The sequence below is a fragment of the Lepus europaeus genome, chromosome 11 (genome assembly GCF_033115175.1).
Source record: "Lepus europaeus isolate LE1 chromosome 11, mLepTim1.pri, whole genome shotgun sequence".
Taxonomy (NCBI): Eukaryota; Metazoa; Chordata; class Mammalia; order Lagomorpha; family Leporidae; genus Lepus; species Lepus europaeus.
The window spans coordinates 19,009,443-19,028,183 of NC_084837.1; the positions used below are offsets into that span (position 1 = coordinate 19,009,443).

Sequence of the window (18,741 nt, forward strand, 5' to 3'; positions counted from 1 at the left end):
CTTTTCTGGGGTTAGTTGTGTTTGTTATCGTGCACAGACTCCTATCTGTATGGTAATTCAGGCAGAGCAGATCAGCTCCGTTGTGCATTGTTAGAAGCTTAGTAAAGAGAAGAGAGGGGTTAAGAAGCTAAGAAACACAGACTGCAGAGCTGGCTTCTTGTGTGGCTTCAGACTTCAGTTCGCCACTCCTTGCCTTCCTCTGCACACAGGCTTTTAACTCATGGAGAAAATTGCTTCTCAATCCAGAGACTAAATATAATGTTGTGAAGACATTTTAAGCTCAGAAAGAAAAGTGCTTGTCGATGCAGGGCATCATTATTATTTCTATTAGCAGCATAGTGGCAGGCTCCCTCTGTGTCTGATTTAGTTTTCAGTACCTGTCAAAATAAAAATGGAATGAAGCCCAGGCTTGAAGGAAGAATTCGTGGCATCTCAGACCTAGAAGAAATGTCTGGGTTTGTCTACACTCTAATGCGGCTTTCACTCCAGAGCCATTACTGCTGGTGGCACCCAACTCAGTGCAGAATCTCTCAGCAGATACCACAACAAATTCATCCTGCGGCACTGGCTGGTTCACGTAGGAGCTAGGGAACATTTTCATTTCTTATCTCAACAGCCCATGAGTGCCATGGAGATGGCAGAGCTAGAAGAAATGGAGGATAAACTCTGGAAGATCAATAAAATCACCTTGCTGTCCCCACCGTCTCTGACTGAGTTTCTTTGCCATCCTAGGTTTTGTTTAAGATGTTTCTTGGAACTGCCAACTTTGGTGAAGCGGCACACTTTGTCTCTACCTTGGGATTCTTCAATTTGATCTTCATCTCCTTTACGCCGGTCATCTTATATTTCACCAAGGTGGAGCACTGGTCCTCTTTTGCAGCTCTGCCTTGGGGCTGTCTGTGTGGCATGGCAGGGCTGTGGCTGGGTAAGTGCACCCAGGTCTTACTTTTGTTTGCTGCAATGCTTGACCTTTTCTTGGGTTACTGTAGTTGTGCTCAGTTCTCCAAGTTTGTGTTGGTTAACATCATTGTACATTTAGCAGGTTCATTGCAGGCTCTTGTTTGGATTAGACTTATGCAAACTGTGTGGCTTCCAAGGGTTAACGTGTGCAGCTGAGGCCCGAGGCCACTGGGTTTATGACTGGCCTTCAAGTATCTGATCTTCAAACTGAACCAAATGACACTTTAAAAAAAATTATTTACTTGATTAATTAGTTAATTTGAAAAGCGGAGTGACATAGACAGAGGGAGAAACAGGGAGAGACACAAAGAAAGAGACAGATCTTCCATCCACTGTTTCACTCCCCAGATGGCTGCAACAGCCACATCTGCACCTGGCTGAATCCAGGAGCCAGGAACTCCACCCTGGTCTCCCACACGGGCGGCAGAGCCCCAAGCACTTGAACTATCTTCTGCTGCCTTCCCAGGCACATTAGCAGGAAGCTAGATCAGAAGTGTAGCAACCAGGACTTACACTGGTGCTCCAATATAGGACACTGGCATTATAAGCCATGGTTTCGCCCATTGTGTCACAACACTGGCCCCTGCATGGTGTCATCACGATCCATGGGTGTCACAGAGCGCTAGACAGAGGTGAGAAATTGAGTTTGCATTCAAGGGACTTAGACTGGTTCAAAATGGCCAGAGCACTGGTTGCATGAAAAAGAGAAGGAGGGGTAGAGAAGATAGAGAGGAAAGACGAGATTGCCTGGAAAGCCACATTGAGGGATTTGGATTCAAAATCCACTTAATGATCCTTAAGCAGGGATGACAGGCTCATATCTACATGTTAAACAGCTCACGCTGGCCGAGTATGGAGAATGCATTTGCAATAGGAAGCCTTCATCAGATGAGAGAAGAAGGCTAAGTAGACTGTGCCTTGGCGATGGCCAAGAACTGGAGTTTTTTCAACATCTTTCTCCCAGCTCCTTGTAACTCTGCGGCTACCTACTCCAACTGGACTTCAGGCTCCCACTCTCAAGCTGCCCTGCTGCTGTCACTGCTGATGTGAGAGGAGCCTGGAAAACAACAAAGCCTATTCTTCTCCCGCCAAGCAGAAGATAACAGCAACAACCCTATGACTCAGATCACGTCTGTTTATTCACAATCAAGTCATTTTCATTCCTGCCTCCTTCAAAACAAAACCATGGGCCAGCCCCCTGCCCACTGCCTGTCTCCCTATCACACCTGACCAGCAGGACGTGCACCAATCTCAACTGGCCTTCTTCACCAAGGTGATGTGATTTGATGTGATAGCGGCATTGCAATGCCTGGGAGAAAAAAAATTCATTTTTATTCCCAGACAGGATATTGATTAGATCATCGTTATCTTCTCTGACCAGGCCCCTAAGGGGAGGTCTTCAATAGGCAGAGGTCTCTGGAGAGAAGAATCAAACATTAATTGTTGATCCCTTGAGTTCTGGTTTTCGATGCATGGTAATCATCTCTCATAACCTCTGCTAAGTGGAACGGAAATAATCAGCTGCATGTCCACAAGACCAGAACATCCTGATTCAAAGTGCTAGATGATTCCCTGGCCAAAGACAACCTAACGAGGAAAAATCACAACCAAATTTCACTGACTCTTGGCTTCTGCTGTACATACATGAGTTCTACTTTGCTGCAAGTAGCCCTTGACCAATGTTTATTCCATGGCATGTCTCACTCACAGTTCTGGGCATGCTTGCTCAGACTGAATGTCACCCATACCCAAACCATCTGGACTCTGGAGTTTGCCAACAAGCAGCATACTCTGCACACCCCACCAAGTATAGTGCCAGGCCTACCCCCGAGTGCACTGCGGATCTCACCTTGCCAAAGCTTTGCAGTGACAAGCTAAGGAGTTAGCCTCTGTCCTTACTGTGCTACACACCTCAGGGTTCCACAGACTTCAGCGCTGTAATTCTTAAGTTTTCATTTCCATTCTTCTCTTCTCCATAGACTCAAACAGGATCTGGTTGGGGCTATGCTAGGAGACAGAGCTAAGAGACACACCAGTCTATGCTCTGAGTTGCCAGAATTCTCCTATAACGATGGCTGTCTTGTTTGCTTGGGTTCACCTTGCCTCAGTCCCTCTCTCGGATTCATCTTTTTCCAGGGAGTGCCTTAGCACTGATGCAGGCTGGCCTCACCCATTCACCTGACATGTCTGAAGCTCAAGCTAGGCCTTGTGCCCAGCTGACACATGGACCTACACATTGTTTTCCTTAGCTTGTCAAAGGAGAGTGGAATTGTTCTGTCTAAAGAACTAAGGAGAAACAGATAACACATTTCACAGAAACCACCTGGTTCTTGCTAAGTGAGGAGGTCTCAGTTCTGCTCAAGTATACTTCCATTCAATCTGCTAAAATAACCAGTCCGGCCAATACAATGGCAGTTTAGGAGTTTGGCAGAGCTGGTCCTATACTTGGTAAATTTCTTATTTTATAATTTGAGCAGGGACTCAATTGGGCAGCCTGCAGCCTTGAGCACCACTGTCACTGTGCGAACATGAGGAAGGAGCATCAGCCTTGTGAATAGCGAACATGGACTCTCTACCTGCTAAGCCCAAGGGACTCCAGGTTACCAAGTCGCCGACTAAGTCTACTTAATGACAGCAGAGATGATAGAAGAGAATGGAGTCATACACACCATGCGACCTGAATGCTTCTAGGACCTTCTTTGGTTTGGCAGAGACATGGCCAAACTCTTGAGTTATTTTCATACGGATCTTCTCTGAACTGAGGACCTTTTATTTATTTTTATTTTTATTTTTATTTTTATTTTTATTTTTTGACAGGCAGAGTGGATAGTGAGAGAGAGAGACAGAGAGAAAGGTCTTCCTTTGCCGTTGGTTCACCCTCCAATGGCTGCTGCGGCCGGCGCACCACACGGATCTGAAGCCAGGAGCCAGGTGCTTATCCTGGTCTCCTATGGGATGCAGGGCCCAAGCACTTGGGCCATCCTCCACTGCACTCCCTGGCCACAGCAGAGAGCTGGCCTGAAAGAGGGGCAACCGGGACAGAATCTGGCGCCCCGACCATGACTAGAACCTGGTGTGCTGGTGCCACAAGGTGGAGGATTAGCCTATCGAGCTGCGGCGCCGGCCAAACCTTTTATAGCTAACATTCATCTCTCCAACCCTTAAAACCAACTTTGTGAACCCTACTAAAATAAGGCTCTGTAATTTATAATTATTATTTTTCTTGGAAAGCTTGTATGTTGGATAATTTTCGAGGAAAGATGATTGCCTTAACTACTTCTATATTTAACGGAAGTCCAAAAATAGTGATTAAAAAGCATCAAGATGTACCTTCAGTTAATTCCATGGAGCTGCATTCTGGCAACCTCTGCACATATCAGATGTGGAAAATGCCCCGGGAATTCAGTGAATTATGTTGGTCCCACGCTGTGAGGTTTGCCAAAATGATGGTCACCTCAAGAGGGAGAATAACAGCATCGGCTGCCCTCGGCTACACCTTCCTTGAAGCAGTAGCACTAGAATTTATCATTGTCCAGGAATAGGGCAAATAAAGTCACACAGATAGAAAGCACCTGACTTCAATCAACCACGAGCTTTCAGCCTCCCTGGTCCCAGCTAACCTTGACAGTACAAATAAACAGTGTGGTGAATTGATTATTTACCTCTCAGCATTTGCTTCATACACCTTTGCCCAGAAAAGTGGCAGCAGCATAAGAACCCAGGGTGACAGAGGAGACAAAAGGGTGTGGCTTATTCATACCAGACACACAGGCATACATCTCCAAAATTAGAGAGCTGACTGACCAAAGGTATAGACCTTTTGGAAGTCACATTCAACAAAGATATTGATTCTTTTGTGTTAAGAAGAAAAGAGCCTTGAATATCAATTCCCCTTTATCCTGCTTATCTTCCTCGATTTTACAGCCTTCAACATCCTGGTGAACGTTGGTGTGGTGCTGACATACCCAATCCTAATCTCCATTGGGACAGTGCTCAGCGTTCCTGGAAATGCAGGTACTGGTGCAATTCGGCATGTGCGGGTTCTGAACCTACGATAAGTCATCTGCTCCTGTTTGTTTTATGGCCTGAACTGTTTCTTCTAGTAATTCTGAATTATGTCCCTCGCCTGGGAAGATGTTTTTAAATATCCTGAAGGTGGCAGACAACAGAATAACTAGGCATCAGATTTAAAATTTGCAGCTACAAAAACACTGTTTTTACTTGGTTGTGCTTTTAGAATTAAATACCAGATGTATCATTTGGGCTTCATGCAATCTCCCTGACAACCTAATTTTGTGGTATTTTTAGAGAAAGTCCCATGGAAACAAAAGGCAACCCGGCACAGGACTCCTGAGTACACGTCACTAATGAAAGTGTAGGGAAAGTACAGGGTGGTGGCTCCCATCAGACTGTCCCTGTGGAGCGGAGTGGCAGGAACTTCTCTGGGGGCAGAGCAGATGGCCCTCTGGGATACAGAGAAGGAAAAAGCAATTCGACTCACTACAGGGACAACAGGAGAAGCTATTTTTTCAGGATGATCTTTGCAGGAAAACTTCTAATGAAATAAGTAATGAAAAGGGATTATCTGGGTCACTGTTCAGTCCTTCTACATTCGAAATTCTATGATCCCAAGTCTTGACGAGCTATGTTTCCTACCTGCAGGACAATCAGAAATATTTATTGAGCACTTATGTAATAAGAACTATAAAAAAAAAAAGACAGGAAAATTATATGGTTGTTGCTTTAAGAGGCTTGGTCCCAAATTCGGAAAACAAGACCAACATACAGACTTGGAACTATACAAAGTAACTTATTATTAAATGCTAAATTCAGACAGACTCTGAGCAGCATTCCTTCAGAGGAAAGAAATATCAGAGAGGAGTGGAGTTGTCAAGGAAATTCATTCATTCCTCAATAAGTTCTCAGCACCTAGTGTATGCCAATTATTGTGATAACCCTGGTGATGAATTCTGAATAAGGCACAGTCCTTGTCCTCTTCACCATGTAGCATAGAAGGGAAAACAAAGGGAATAGAGCAATTACAATGGCGAGAGAGAAGTGGTTTACCAAAAGTATACACTGAAAGAGTACACAGGAGGAACATCTAAGTGGTTCCCTGCAAGAAGTCAAGAGGGAGAAAATCTAATGGTGAGTCTGGCTGAGTACAAAGATGGATGAGGAGAGAAGAACATCCCATGCGAAAAGAATAGTATGGGTATGGCCAATACCTCCACCTCTAGGTGTGTACCTCAAGCATTTGAAAGCAGGATTCCAAAATACCCTTGTACAAAACTGTTCATAGCAGTACTAGTCACGGTAACCAGGATGGGAACACCTAAATGTTCATCCGCAGAATGAAAGGCCTAAACATGAGTTAGCTTGGTCCATTTGAAAATTCAGTGAAACTAGAGATGGGCAAGAGGGTGTAGAAGTATCAAGAACGATAACTAAAAAGGTTACTGGCCTTGAAGGGCGAGTACAATTTAGAAAGAGGGAGGGGACGGCAAGCATAGCCAGCGATATGGAAAAAGGAAACTCCAGCTTGAAAAAATGCAGGAGTTTGGCAATGTCTAGAAGTGACACTGACCTTGGTTGCTTGTTTGCAAAGCTCAAAAATAGCCATGGATTGTAACTGACCTGATTTTTCTCCCCTAGCTGTGGATCTCCTGAAGCAGGAGGTGATATTCAATGTCGTCCGCCTGGCTGCCACCATCATTATCTGCCTTGGGTTTCTGCTGATGCTCCTGCCTGAAGAGTGGGATGAAATGACGCTGAGATTCATCAACAGCCTAAAGGAAAAGAAGAGTGAGGAGCACATGGATGACGTAACCGAGTCCAGCGTGCACCTGCGGAGTAGAAGCAGGGCCAACGGGACAGTGTCGATCCCGCTGGCCTGACCAGGGATACCTGTCGAATGCACGTGAATGTATATTCTGTGAATATAATCAAATTTTCTCACTATCTGTACACTCCAACGACAGTATTAACTCAATTTGGATAAGTCATCTGTGAAATAATGCCAACAGTAAAAGTTTACATTTATATGCTTATCAAGGAACTGGTGTAAATAATCATAATAAAATTTTTTAATGAAAATATATCTATCCTTGTCCTATCTCTCCTTGTTTTGAGGGAATCCCCCCCAACTCCCATAACTTCCTGAAAAAGACATCTAGTTTACTCCTTGACTTATCTTTCTCTCAGCCAGAACTGAGACATTTTCATTCAAGCAGAGAGTTTTCTAGGAGGAAAACACATGGTAATGGTACACACTTTATGTTTGTTTAAGTCTAGCAAAAGCCTGGAAATCTGAGAGCTGGATAGTCATTAAAGAAATGTCACCAAAGCACCTTGCATTGCAAGACCTACACTGGCAACAACGATGATGCAAAGATACATGAATAGGTCTTTAGGTACTTTCAACATTCGTAGAGTAAGATAGAGTACAAGATAATTTACAGATCTCTCTGATACGAGGTAGACATTTGAAAATGGACAATGGATAGAAAGAGGACATGAGCCATCTCTAAAGTCTGTCCCCATCAAGTTTCTTGAAATAATTTTTTATATTTGCTGCCAATTTTTCAGTTCCCCCCTCTCTAGTCCCCGCCATCATTCTTCTGGAAGTCCTCTCCCCACAGTCACCAATGACCTCTCTCCTGCCACATCATGCCAACACTTTTCAACCCTTACCTTAAGGTACTCTCAGGTGCAGTTTCCATGGTGACCCTTCCTTTTTTCCTAAAACTCTCTTTGCTCAGATCCTGTTACCATCACCTGGTTCTCGCTCCACTTCAGTGATTGCTTCTCTGAGCTCTTCTGCCCAGGCTGATCTCAGCACCTGCAGTGTTCTCCAGGCTCAGTCCTGGCCCCGTTTAGCATCTCACTTCACACTCTCTCCCTCAGGGGGCTCAGCTCCTCTGCTCCCATGGCTTCATCTGTCATCCATATGGTGATAACTTAAATCTTCATCTCTAACCCAGCTTTGTTCCTTGGGCTTCAGATCTGATTCAAATGCCTTCTGCAGCTCACTAGGATGCCTCCTTATACACATCATATGTAGCAAAAGAGTTGTATTTGTCACCATTCCTCCCCAAGCTACTCCTCTCCCTTGCCCCCTGCTGAGGTTAATGCTGTCATCATTCACTCTCTGCCAAAGCTAGGGGTCAACCTCAGTCTATGCCATCTCACTCTCCACATCTAAACAATGTATTTGGTTGATCTGTTGAGTCCATGTGCTTCTCTCCTACACTACGTGTTCCAGGCTGTCATCATCTCCTACCCTGACTACCATAATACTCTTTTTACTGGTCTCTCTAATACCTACCCTTGCCTTTCTCCAATCCCTTTGTACCCTGCAGAATGACTATTCTAACATAAATTTAACCATTCTACTCTCTTGTATAAACTGCTTTAGTTATTTCTCATTGTCCTTAGAAAAAAGTCTGAACACTTTGACCTGTCATTCAAAGTTCATCACCATTGGTCCCTAACAGCCTCTAGTACAGCAACATGTAGAACATTTTTGCCACAATGTCTTGGCTTTTCATGCCTGAAATGCTCTCATGGGCTTTTCAGCCAGATCTGAATGCCTTAAGGGCTGATTCTGAGGTCAGAGTGCTATTTCTACCTAGCACTTTTAGTATGGTTGGTGCAATGGGTGATCTACATTGTCAATTTCATTACACTTTATTTCATTTCGAGTTGAATTTAAATAGCCACATCAGCTAGTATACTGAACCTACATTATATTCTGTGTCCCCCTAGAATTTATACGCTTTGGCAGCATAAGACTTCTTGCAGTTCTTCAGTGAAGCCACGCTCTCTTTCTTGCATTCTCTTTCCTTTTCCTATCACTTCAACACTCTTGTCTAGGCTTCATGAAATTATTTGTTGATATTTTCCTGGAAAATGTTGTCTTATGCCCCAGGTTGAACAATGTGGCTTCCTTAGCAGTCTCTGCTTGCCCCCTTTGGAGCACTGATTGCCCCCTGTGGTAATTGTTGTCCTTCTTGTCTGAGCTTCCTACAGACCCTGAGCTACTTGAAAGCAGGAGCTGTGCAGCAGCCATCATGGTGTTTCCAGTGCCTGGTGCTTCCATAGACATTCATAAATGAATGAATGGGTAACTTTACACCAGATATAAGCCTGCCTCCTTGAAAACCATGTTGGGTTAGTCTCAGTTAAGGACAAGCATTCCTGTTGGTGAGACCGGTTCAATTAAGGAGTGAAATAGGTTCAATGTCCCATAGCCTTTGTTATGTTTCCACAAAATATTGATGAATTCTAAACCAAGTGAAGGTACCCCTTCCCAAAGGATCTAGTTTCCACACCAAGCAATTCAAGATCCTCTGCACTTGGTGCAAAATGCAATGTGAGAAGCCAAGACTTTGTATCATCTGTTTTTACATTCATTTTTATTCAAGTGTCCCTAAAAGTGTAGGTGAGATAATTAACAGGCAACAAAAAAGGACCCAGAATATCAGACTTGCTGGCTGAGCATCTTGGTAAGTAAAAACCATAATGTGTCAAGCCTTTGATTTATCTGTCGCTTTCTGAAAAAGCAGTGCCATTCTCCTGGCACAGATAAATGCGGTGCTGCACACCAAAATAATTACCATGGCACGTTTTAAGCTTCTTGAAAAATGGTACAAAGTAAATGGAATGCGTTATGAGTAAATATGAATTAATTCCTTATCCAAGTAGAGTTGGTTTTGACTGTTTAAACACCTTATTGGCAGGAACAAAGCCCTTGCATTGTTCTTAAATTACTGCTAAATAGTAGTAATCACTGACTAAACCCCTCCAGCATCATGTCATTATTTAACATGACATTTAAAATTGCATTCTGACATCCTTAAGAAATGAGTTGTTTTGCTGTTTTGACGATTCACTTTGAAAAATGGAGTCAGTTACCCTGGAAAGCGCTAATTCAACCTAAGACTGATCACTGCAATTAGTTCCGTCTATATTAGGAAAACACTTCCATTATGGTAGCCATTCTTTTCTTCATTCAAAAGTTATTAGATTATACTTCCAGCTCTGAAGAAAGGTATTTGTTGGGTTGCTACTAACCAGCCCCTCCCTAAAGCAATGCTGCCCAGGAGACTTTTCTGTGATCGTAGAAAAGTTCTGTGTCTGTGCAGTGGGCAGGAATATACTAAAGTATAAGTGGCCCCTGCTTCCCAGAGCTTTCAACTTTTACAGGTAAGTTGTCATTCTGACAACATAAAGACACTTATTTAAATCAGCTTTGGGAATGTGAGATAGTCCCTTTAATTCAGGTAAAGTAATCATACATCGAGACAATAGTACTTTTCCTTGTTACCCTTCATGGTTCTTCTAAGCAACGGATGAGGTCATGTGTCTCAGTCACCGGACAGATACGGTTGGGCCTGCTTTGTGTCTGTCATGCCTTCCTGGCTCCAGATTCAGATGGGTGGGGCAGGCACAGGAAGCAGCAGTCACTGCACTGTGGTTAATTTGCCACTTGGGCCATCTGCACCCAGTGTCACAGTGCCCAGGTTCAGTGACACTTCCAATTCAGACTTCCCACTGATGTGCATCCTGGGAGGCAGCAGATGGTGGCTCAAGTACTGGGGTCCCTGCCACCCACGTGGAGACCAGGGTGGAGTTCTAAACTCCTGGCTTCGGTCTGGCCCCACCCTGGCTGTTGTAGGCATTTGGGAAATGAACCAGCAGATTGAAGATCTGTCTGTCTGTCCCTCTCCCACCCCTCCCAACCCCATGTCTGTCTTGCTCCCTTAAGTACCCTCTATAACCATCCGAATCTGTGCTTTTTAAAATGTTTAAAAAACGTTTTATATATATATATATATATTTATATATACACACACACACATACATGAAAAATGGTACAAAGTAAATGGAATGCGTTATGAGTAAATATGAATTAATTCCTTATCCAAGTAGAGTTAGTTTTGACTGTTTAAACGTCTTATTGGCAGGAACAAAGCCCTTGCACTGTTCTTAAATTACTGCTAAATAGTAGTAATCACTGACTAAGCCCCTCCAGCATCAGGCCATTATTTAACATGACATTTCAAATTGCATATATATATATGTGTGTGTGTGTGTGTGTGTGTGAATGATAGAGAGAGAGACACCCCTACCTTGAGGGTGAGAGATTCTTATTTTTTTTATTTTTAAGATTTATTTATTTATTTGAAAGGCAGAGTTACAGAGAGGCAGAGGCAAATAGAGAGAGAGAGAGAGAGAGACAGAGAGAGAGAGGTCTTCCTTCTGCTGGTTCACTCCCCAATTGGTAGAAACGGCCAGAGCTGCGCCGATCTGAAGCCAGGAGCCAGGAGCTTCCTCCAGGTCTTCCCATGTAGATGCAGGAGCCTAAGGACTTGGGCCATCTTCCACTGCTTTCCCAGGCCATAACAGAGAGCTAGATGGGAAATGGAGCAGCCGGAACTTAAACCAGCATCCATATGGGATGCCGGCACTGCAGGCAGCAGCTTTACCCAATTGCCACAGCGCCGGCCCCAGGGCGGGAGAATCTTGGTCCTGCCTCTTAATACAAACCTTCTTCCTTTCCAAAATCCAGGAGGCAACGCCGTCTGCAATACATCAAATGGCTAGCAGAGTTCAGGGGCTAAACACATCCATGCTTTAATCCAAACACCACCCTTCCTAGAGGCAAGCTACGAATCTCTCCACCTCTCAACTGCATCAGCACCAGAACGGAATACTGCAGCCAGATATGGAGAAAGGGAACGCACACACTGTTGGTGGGAATGCAAACTAGTGTAGCCACTGTGGAAAACAGGATGGAGATATTCTCAAAAAACTAGAAATAGAACTGCCTTGGGACCCAGCAATCCCAATACTGGGTACACATCCAGAAGACAAGCAATCGTAGTATCGAAGAGATAACTGCTCCACGATGTTTACTGCAGCACTGTTCACAGTAACCAAGATAGGGAATCAAGTGAGTGGTTCACCATTAATTGAATGGTCGGAGAAAAAGTGGTGTTTATACACCATGGAGTACCTCTCAGCCGCAGGGAAGAATAAACTCCTGTCATTTATAACAAAATGGATGGAACTGGAGGAATAAAGCAAGTCAGACACAAAAAGACAAACACCACATGTTCTCCCACAAATGTAGGAGCTAAATAATTTTTTTTTAGTCCCACCTCAATCTAAATACAGAATACTGATTATTTGAGGTTTTGAGGAGTGCTTTAGATCTTAAAAAATGGGAGGGGTCCACGCTGTGGCGTAGCAGGTAAAGCGGCTGCCTGCAGTGCTAGCATCCTATATGGGCACAGGTTTGAGTCCTGGCTGCTCCACCTCTGATCCAGCTCTCTGCTGTGGCCTGGGACAGCAGTAGAGGATGGCCCAACTCCTTGGACCCCTGCACCTGTATGGGAGATCCGGAAGGAACTCCTGGCTCCTGGCTTCAGATTGGCTCAGCTCCGGCCATTTCTACCAATTGGGGAGTGAACCAGCAGAAGGAAGACCTCTCTCTCTCTCTTTCTGCTTCTCCTTCTTTCTCTGTTTAACTCTGACTTTCAAATAAATAAAATTACATCTTTTTAAAAAATGGGAAAGTGTATGTGGGGTTCATTACTTGTGACAAGTATGTCATGCTAATATCAGATATTAATTAAAGGGGAAGGGGCCGGCGCCGTGGCTGAATAGGCTCATCCTCCGCCTTGCGGTGCCGGCACACCAGGTTCTAGTCCCGGTCGGGGCACTGGATTCTGACCCGGTTGCTCCTCTTTCAGGCCAGCTCTCTGCTGTGGCCCGGGGAGTGCAGTGGAGGATGGCCCAAGTGCTTGGGCCCTGCACCCGCATGGGAGACCAGGAGAAGCACCTGGCTCCTGGCTTCGGATCTGCGCGGTGCGCCGGCTGCGGTGGCCATTGGAGGGTGAACCAATGGCAAAAGGAAGACCTTTCTCTTTGTCTCTCCCTCTCACTGTCCACTCTGCCTGTCAAAAAAAAAAAAAAATTAAAGGGGAAGCTAAATGTGATGCCATCTATTGGATGTGACAAATAAATCATACTAATAACAGATGTTAATAACCAGCGAAGCCAGGTATGGGGTATATGGGAACGCTCTGTGCTATGTCACCCTTATGGTTTTGAAAATTCAAAACTATTCTGAAATAAAAAATTAAGAAATGATTAAAAATAATTATCATTTGGAATTGTTGAAAACATAAAATAGCATGCATGAAAATCTTACTACGCTGACAGACAGTCCAGAATGGTAACCCTAGAAAATCTTGTTTAACTCCCTCCTGGTCCTTTTCCAGAATGTTCGTACACAGACTGGGCCCCCAGGATCATCCTTGCGGCCAGTGATGTCACAGCGCTGTGCCGGAGCAATGTCACAGAGTCTGGGGCTGGGCAGGAAAATTTTACCGAAAATAAACCAGAAAGACAGAAAGAAGCCTGGCACGAGGAACGCTCGGAGGAAGCAAAAATGGATATGCCATTTCCATTTGCCTGGTCCCCCCGGCACGCTGCACCGGGCATTCTTACCCAGTCGGTGGAACTAATTGCCTGACAAAAAGACAGACTCGCGACTTGGGCTCTGAAATTAAAATCACTTCAACCACGTCCTGATCTCTTCACAAACAGATTATGGGCAAATCAATTTTACTCATCCAGGCTTTGCACGCCTGCTAATTTTCCGCAGATGCTTTGTCAAGATCTACCAGAGGACAAATGATGTGGAGAAGGACAATCCGCGAGATGAAAGAGCAGGCAGCGTAGCTAGCTGAGCATGAGGGTGCGTCTCGTGTTGAAGCGCAAATCCTCTTTCTTGCTTAGCCGTGAGCCCCTGTCACACACACAAAGAACACCTAGCACTAGCCTTGCTGGTTTCCTTGGCAGGCTAGAGCCAGAAGTCTCTATTAGTTCGGAGTCATGTTGTGTCTTTTCTCTTCTACATCTCTCGCAATTGGAGGTGAAGCAAAGGAGAGACTGGGGCAAGGATGTGGGGGACTTCGTGCCAAGGGCTCAGAGGCTGAGCCAGCAGAGACCCCACACTTGACTGCACCGATTGGCCAATGCACTCACACACACATGTGCCACCAGATCAAAGGCTCCTGCCCCACTGTGTGCTGGCGACCAGAGCAGCTCATCCCTTTGGAGAGTGAGGGGGCTGAAAAGCAGGAATTCTTAGCCTGAACTGAGGGATGGGCTCCAGGGACAGTTACAGTAAGTCCCCGATGGAGTTCTCGAAACAGCACGAACTTGGCTGCTTTATTCTGTTGGACTATGTTCTGAGAATTCAGGGACTCTAAAACGTCTCTATCCTACATACATGGAGCCACCAGCCACAGTGGCTATTGAAATGTGACTAGTCCAGATTAATATGTACTGTGCCAATCGCACCAGACTTTGAAGTTAATATAACAAAATGAAAATAAGCTATTTCATTAACAGCTTGGTACTCGTTCCATATTGAAATGAGGATATTTTCAATATACTAGGTGAATAAATTGATGCTTCAAAATTAATTTCACCTATCTTTTTAAGATTTGTTTATTTGAAAGGCAGAGTTACAGAGAGGCAGAGGCAGAGAGAGAGAAAGACAGAGAGAGAGAGACAGAGACAGAGAGAGAGAGAGAGAGAGGTCTTCCATCTGCTAGCTCACTCCCCAAATGACAGCAAAGACCGGAGCTGCACCAATATGAATCCAGGAGCCTCCTCTGAGTCTCCTACAGGGGCCCAAGGACTTGGGCCATCTGCTACAGCTTTCCCAGGCCACAGCAGACAGCTAGATAGGAAGTGGAGCAGCTGGGATTTGAACTGGCTCCCGTATGGGATGCTGGCACTGCAGGCGGTGGCTTTACCTGCTACGCCACAGCACCACCCCTCACCTATTTCTTTTTACATTGTTATTATTGCTACCAGAAATCTAAAACTTACAGAAGAGGTTTGCATTTTCATCTCACGTTAGATTTCTTGCAGACGGCACTGCTGTCCAGGCTAGCTAGGTTAAGCATCCCTTGCGTGGAGGTCCTCCTAGCCCTGGCTGCTACAAAATGTCTTAGACCAAGTGACTTAAAACACAAACTTGTTTCTCACAGTTCTGGGGACCCAGGCGTCCAAGATCAAGGATCTGGCAGATTCCTGTGTGTGGACTCACCTCCTGACTCATGGAATATGTCCTCTCAGTGTGAACCCACATGGTTAGAGGGGCAAACAGGCGGCTGGGACCCCTTCAATATCAGCGCTAAGCCCACTGGCACGGGTGTGGTCCTCAAGACCTAATCACCTCCCAGAAAGTCTCACCTGCTCTCATGGCCTTGCGGCTAGGACCCCCGCGTGTGGATGTTGGACACCAGCTTTCAGCCCGCAGCAGAGGGACGCACAGGATAACTCTGGGAAGCAACAATTATCTGGTCAGATTCTGTCAGTCAAGACAAAACACCCTGAGCGGTGCTTATGCCAGGCAGGTGAGACCTGGCAAAGGGAAGACGCGGAGGCAGAGAGAGCATTTTGAAATTACAAGCAACTGGAAAACTCGACGAGGGGCTGAAAGAATGAGTGGGTTCAAAGTAGCAAGGAACTTTCATCTGATACCGGTTCTCTCCACTGCAGAAATGACAGAAACGGCTTAGAATTCTGAAAGGCAGGAAGACAGCGATAATGATTAGAGTGGAAAGGAAGGTCTTACTTGGGAAAAGACAACTTCGACTTTTTAGAGATTGAAATTCACTTGCAGGAAGGCAGGTTGATCGCTTTCCTCGTAACACATTAATGCAAGTACCTGCGGCGAAAGATCAGGAATGTATTATTTAAAAAATTATTTATTTGAAAGTCAGATTTACACAGAGAGAAGGAGAGACAGAGAGAAAGAGAGAGGTCTTCCATCGGCTGGTTCACTCCCCAAGTTGCCAGGATAACCAGGGCTGAGCCAAGCAGAAGCCGGGAGCTTCATCTAGGTCTCCCACACAGATCATCCTCCGTTGCTTGTTCCAGACCATTAGCAGGGAGCTAATTGGAAGTAGAAGTGGAAGAGCCAAGACAGGAAGCAGCAGCCAGACGGGATGCCAGCCTCACAGGTGGCGGCTTTACCTGCCATGCCCCACAACGCCTGTCCCTTACACAGTTTCTGATGTAGATCATACGGTCAGGACAGCCCTGGGCAATGGGTAACAACTTAACTCTGGTAGATGCTCCCCAAGATAGGGCAGTGTCCAGGGACAGGCTAGCTAGGGAGCCATCAAGAAGCTTCATAAGCGAGCATCTGCCCAGGGGAAGTCACCAGTGTGTTGGGTCCTACAGACAGCCCAGTGGTTCTCAAATTGTTGTTCCTTGGGCAGCTGCACAGGAACTTGGTAGAAGTGCAAGTTCTTCAGTTTCATCCGGTGCTTAGTGAGTGGAATCTCTCGGGCTGGAGCATGGCAATACGACTCCAGCAAGGTCTGACTGCTGCTAACCACGCACATGTTCAGATGATTCCAATGCAGCCAGGGTTTGGAAGAGACAAGCTTAATGACCACCATACTATAAACACAAAGTAATTTCTTGATCATCATAAATTGAGCTGTCACAAAGACTCAAACTCTCACACTAGTAAGGCTAGAAAGATTTTTCCTTAACAGGAAAATCTACTAGGAAGCTTCACCTTAGTGAAAAGTTTGCTAGGAAACCTGAAATCAACGCAAAGAGAGTCAGGTGCAGATTCTTCTCTTCTGGGTTTGACTTCAATTTCTTTTTTTTTTAAATATATTATTCATTTATTTGAAAGAGTTGCAGAAAGAGAGGGATAGAAGGAGAGAAAGAGAGAGATCTTTCACTCCCTAGATGGCCACAATGGCTGGGGCTGGGCCAGGCCAAAGCCAGGAACCAGGAGCTTCTTCCTGGGCTCCCATATGAGTGGCAGGAGCCCAAGCACTTGGGCCATCTTCTGCTGCTTTTCCCAGGCCATTAGCAGGGAGCTGGATTGAAGTGAGGCAGCCGCGTCTCAAACCAGTACCCATATGGGATGCCAATGTCACAGGCAGTGGCTTTACCTGCTACACCACAATGCCAGCCCCTTGACTTCAATTTCAACTCCCACTCCCTGGTGGAGATGGGCTCACCCCTACTGGACAATCGCAAATTGCATGGAGAAGAATATGAAGAGCGAACTGGTCCAGTTGCTCCCAGCCTAAGCCAATGGCGTGTGTGTTTTTAGCGAACCCTGCTTGGAAGTTCCCCTGAGCTATGGACATGAACAAGCAGGCATGATAGATTTGCCAACACTGGATTTACAGACACAGAATCACGTGAGTACTTCCCTTACACGTGCATTTTCATGTTCGAGTGTAAGCCCAGAGTCTGTTTACTGAGGTAGCTGACAGTGACACACTGGAATTCGGTCTCTGCTACCTCTGCCCCAGTCCCGTCAATGTCCTTCGCTTACCCCACTCTCAAAATCCCAAGAATGCAGAAGCAGGACACGCTCCACCTTTGTGTGTCATTGATTACGTAATTTGTTTGGACATACTCAGCCAAAATCTCCACATTGCTGTGCCTTTATTTGTATTAACTTTTCTTAGTACTCAAGCATTTCCTCTTCTTTCTTAAAGCTCTTCTACAAATACAACTATGACACAATTTTTAAACATAAACAGCGTTCTGATCTTTAATAATTCTCTTTCTGTTGGCTAATACCAGCGCATCCTCCTTTTCCAAATAAAAGTTTTCTCTTTTCTCAACTCACCTCCACAAAGGACCTAGCAACTCTGAGCAGTGAACAGGGCAATGTTTTCTGTTGCAGGCGGATCACCCACTGCTGCTGGTGGGTTTATTCCCTGAAAATGTTGACACAAGTAATGACGCTGGAGGTGGACCCTGCCTGAACTGTTTCCTACTGCTGGCCTAGAAAGATTTCCATCTTTAAGAGGCCATTGTGATTACCTAATCTTTTTCCACTTAACTCTCAGCCTCCCTAGGACCCCTCAGCACATCTCCGTCTCCTCATCACCCTCCCATTCGCTATTTATATCCATATTCATCATGGTAACCCTGTGGCTCCATCTATTCTAAAAGGATCATCTGAACCATGAAAAACTACTGTTCAATATGGTTTTAGAGCTAGGATATTTGAATGCATTGTAATTCTTTAAAAAAAAAAGATTGATTGATTGATTTGAAAGGCAGAGTTACAGAGAGGCAGAGGCAGAGAGAAAGAGAGAGAGAGAGAGAGAGAGAGAGGTCTTCCATCTGCTGGTTCACTCCCCAGATGGCTGCAATGGCTGGAGCTGAGCCGATCTGAAGCCAGGAGCCAGGAGCTTCTTCCGGGTCTCCCATGTGTGTGCAGGGGCCCAAGCACTTGGGCCATTTTCCACTGCTTTCCCAGGCCACAACAAAGAGCTGGATCAGAAGTGGAGCAGCCAGGACTTGAACCGGCACCCAGATGGGATGCTGGCTCAGCAGGCGGCAGCTTTTACCCACTACACCACAGCACTGGCCCCCTGATTGCACTGTAATTCTTATAAAAGTTGCCATGCAACTATTCTAAATGAAAACCATATGTTAAGCAGAATATTTATTTATTTAATAAAAACAATCCATCCCTAGTCCACAAAAACAAAAGTTTACGTTGTAATTATAGATCATATCACATGATACGAAGATTAAGTCATTTAGTTATTTTTGTCAAATAACCATTTGTCATTTCTGATGACTGTGAACAATTAAATAATCAAAATCTTATGTAACTAGGTAATTTAAGAAATCACTTGTGAGTTTTAGGAGCAGAAATTCTGCTTTATTAATCTTTGCATGCCCAGCTACAGGTGC

At 45.1% G+C, this 18,741-nt stretch overlaps 1 protein-coding gene across 1 annotated transcript in view; it reads left to right on the top strand.

Moving 5' to 3' along the window:
* The window catches only part of SLC35F4 (solute carrier family 35 member F4), a 246,883-nt gene extending 240,026 nt beyond the window's left edge, over positions 1-6,857 (top strand). Inside the window, exons 6-8 of the mRNA XM_062204573.1 lie at positions 733-925; positions 4,885-4,974; positions 6,616-6,857. Coding sequence (XP_062060557.1) covers positions 733-925; positions 4,885-4,974; positions 6,616-6,857 — 525 coding nt within the window. The remainder of the gene's footprint in view (positions 1-732; positions 926-4,884; positions 4,975-6,615) is intronic.
* Positions 6,858-18,741: the final 11,884 nt, after the last annotated feature.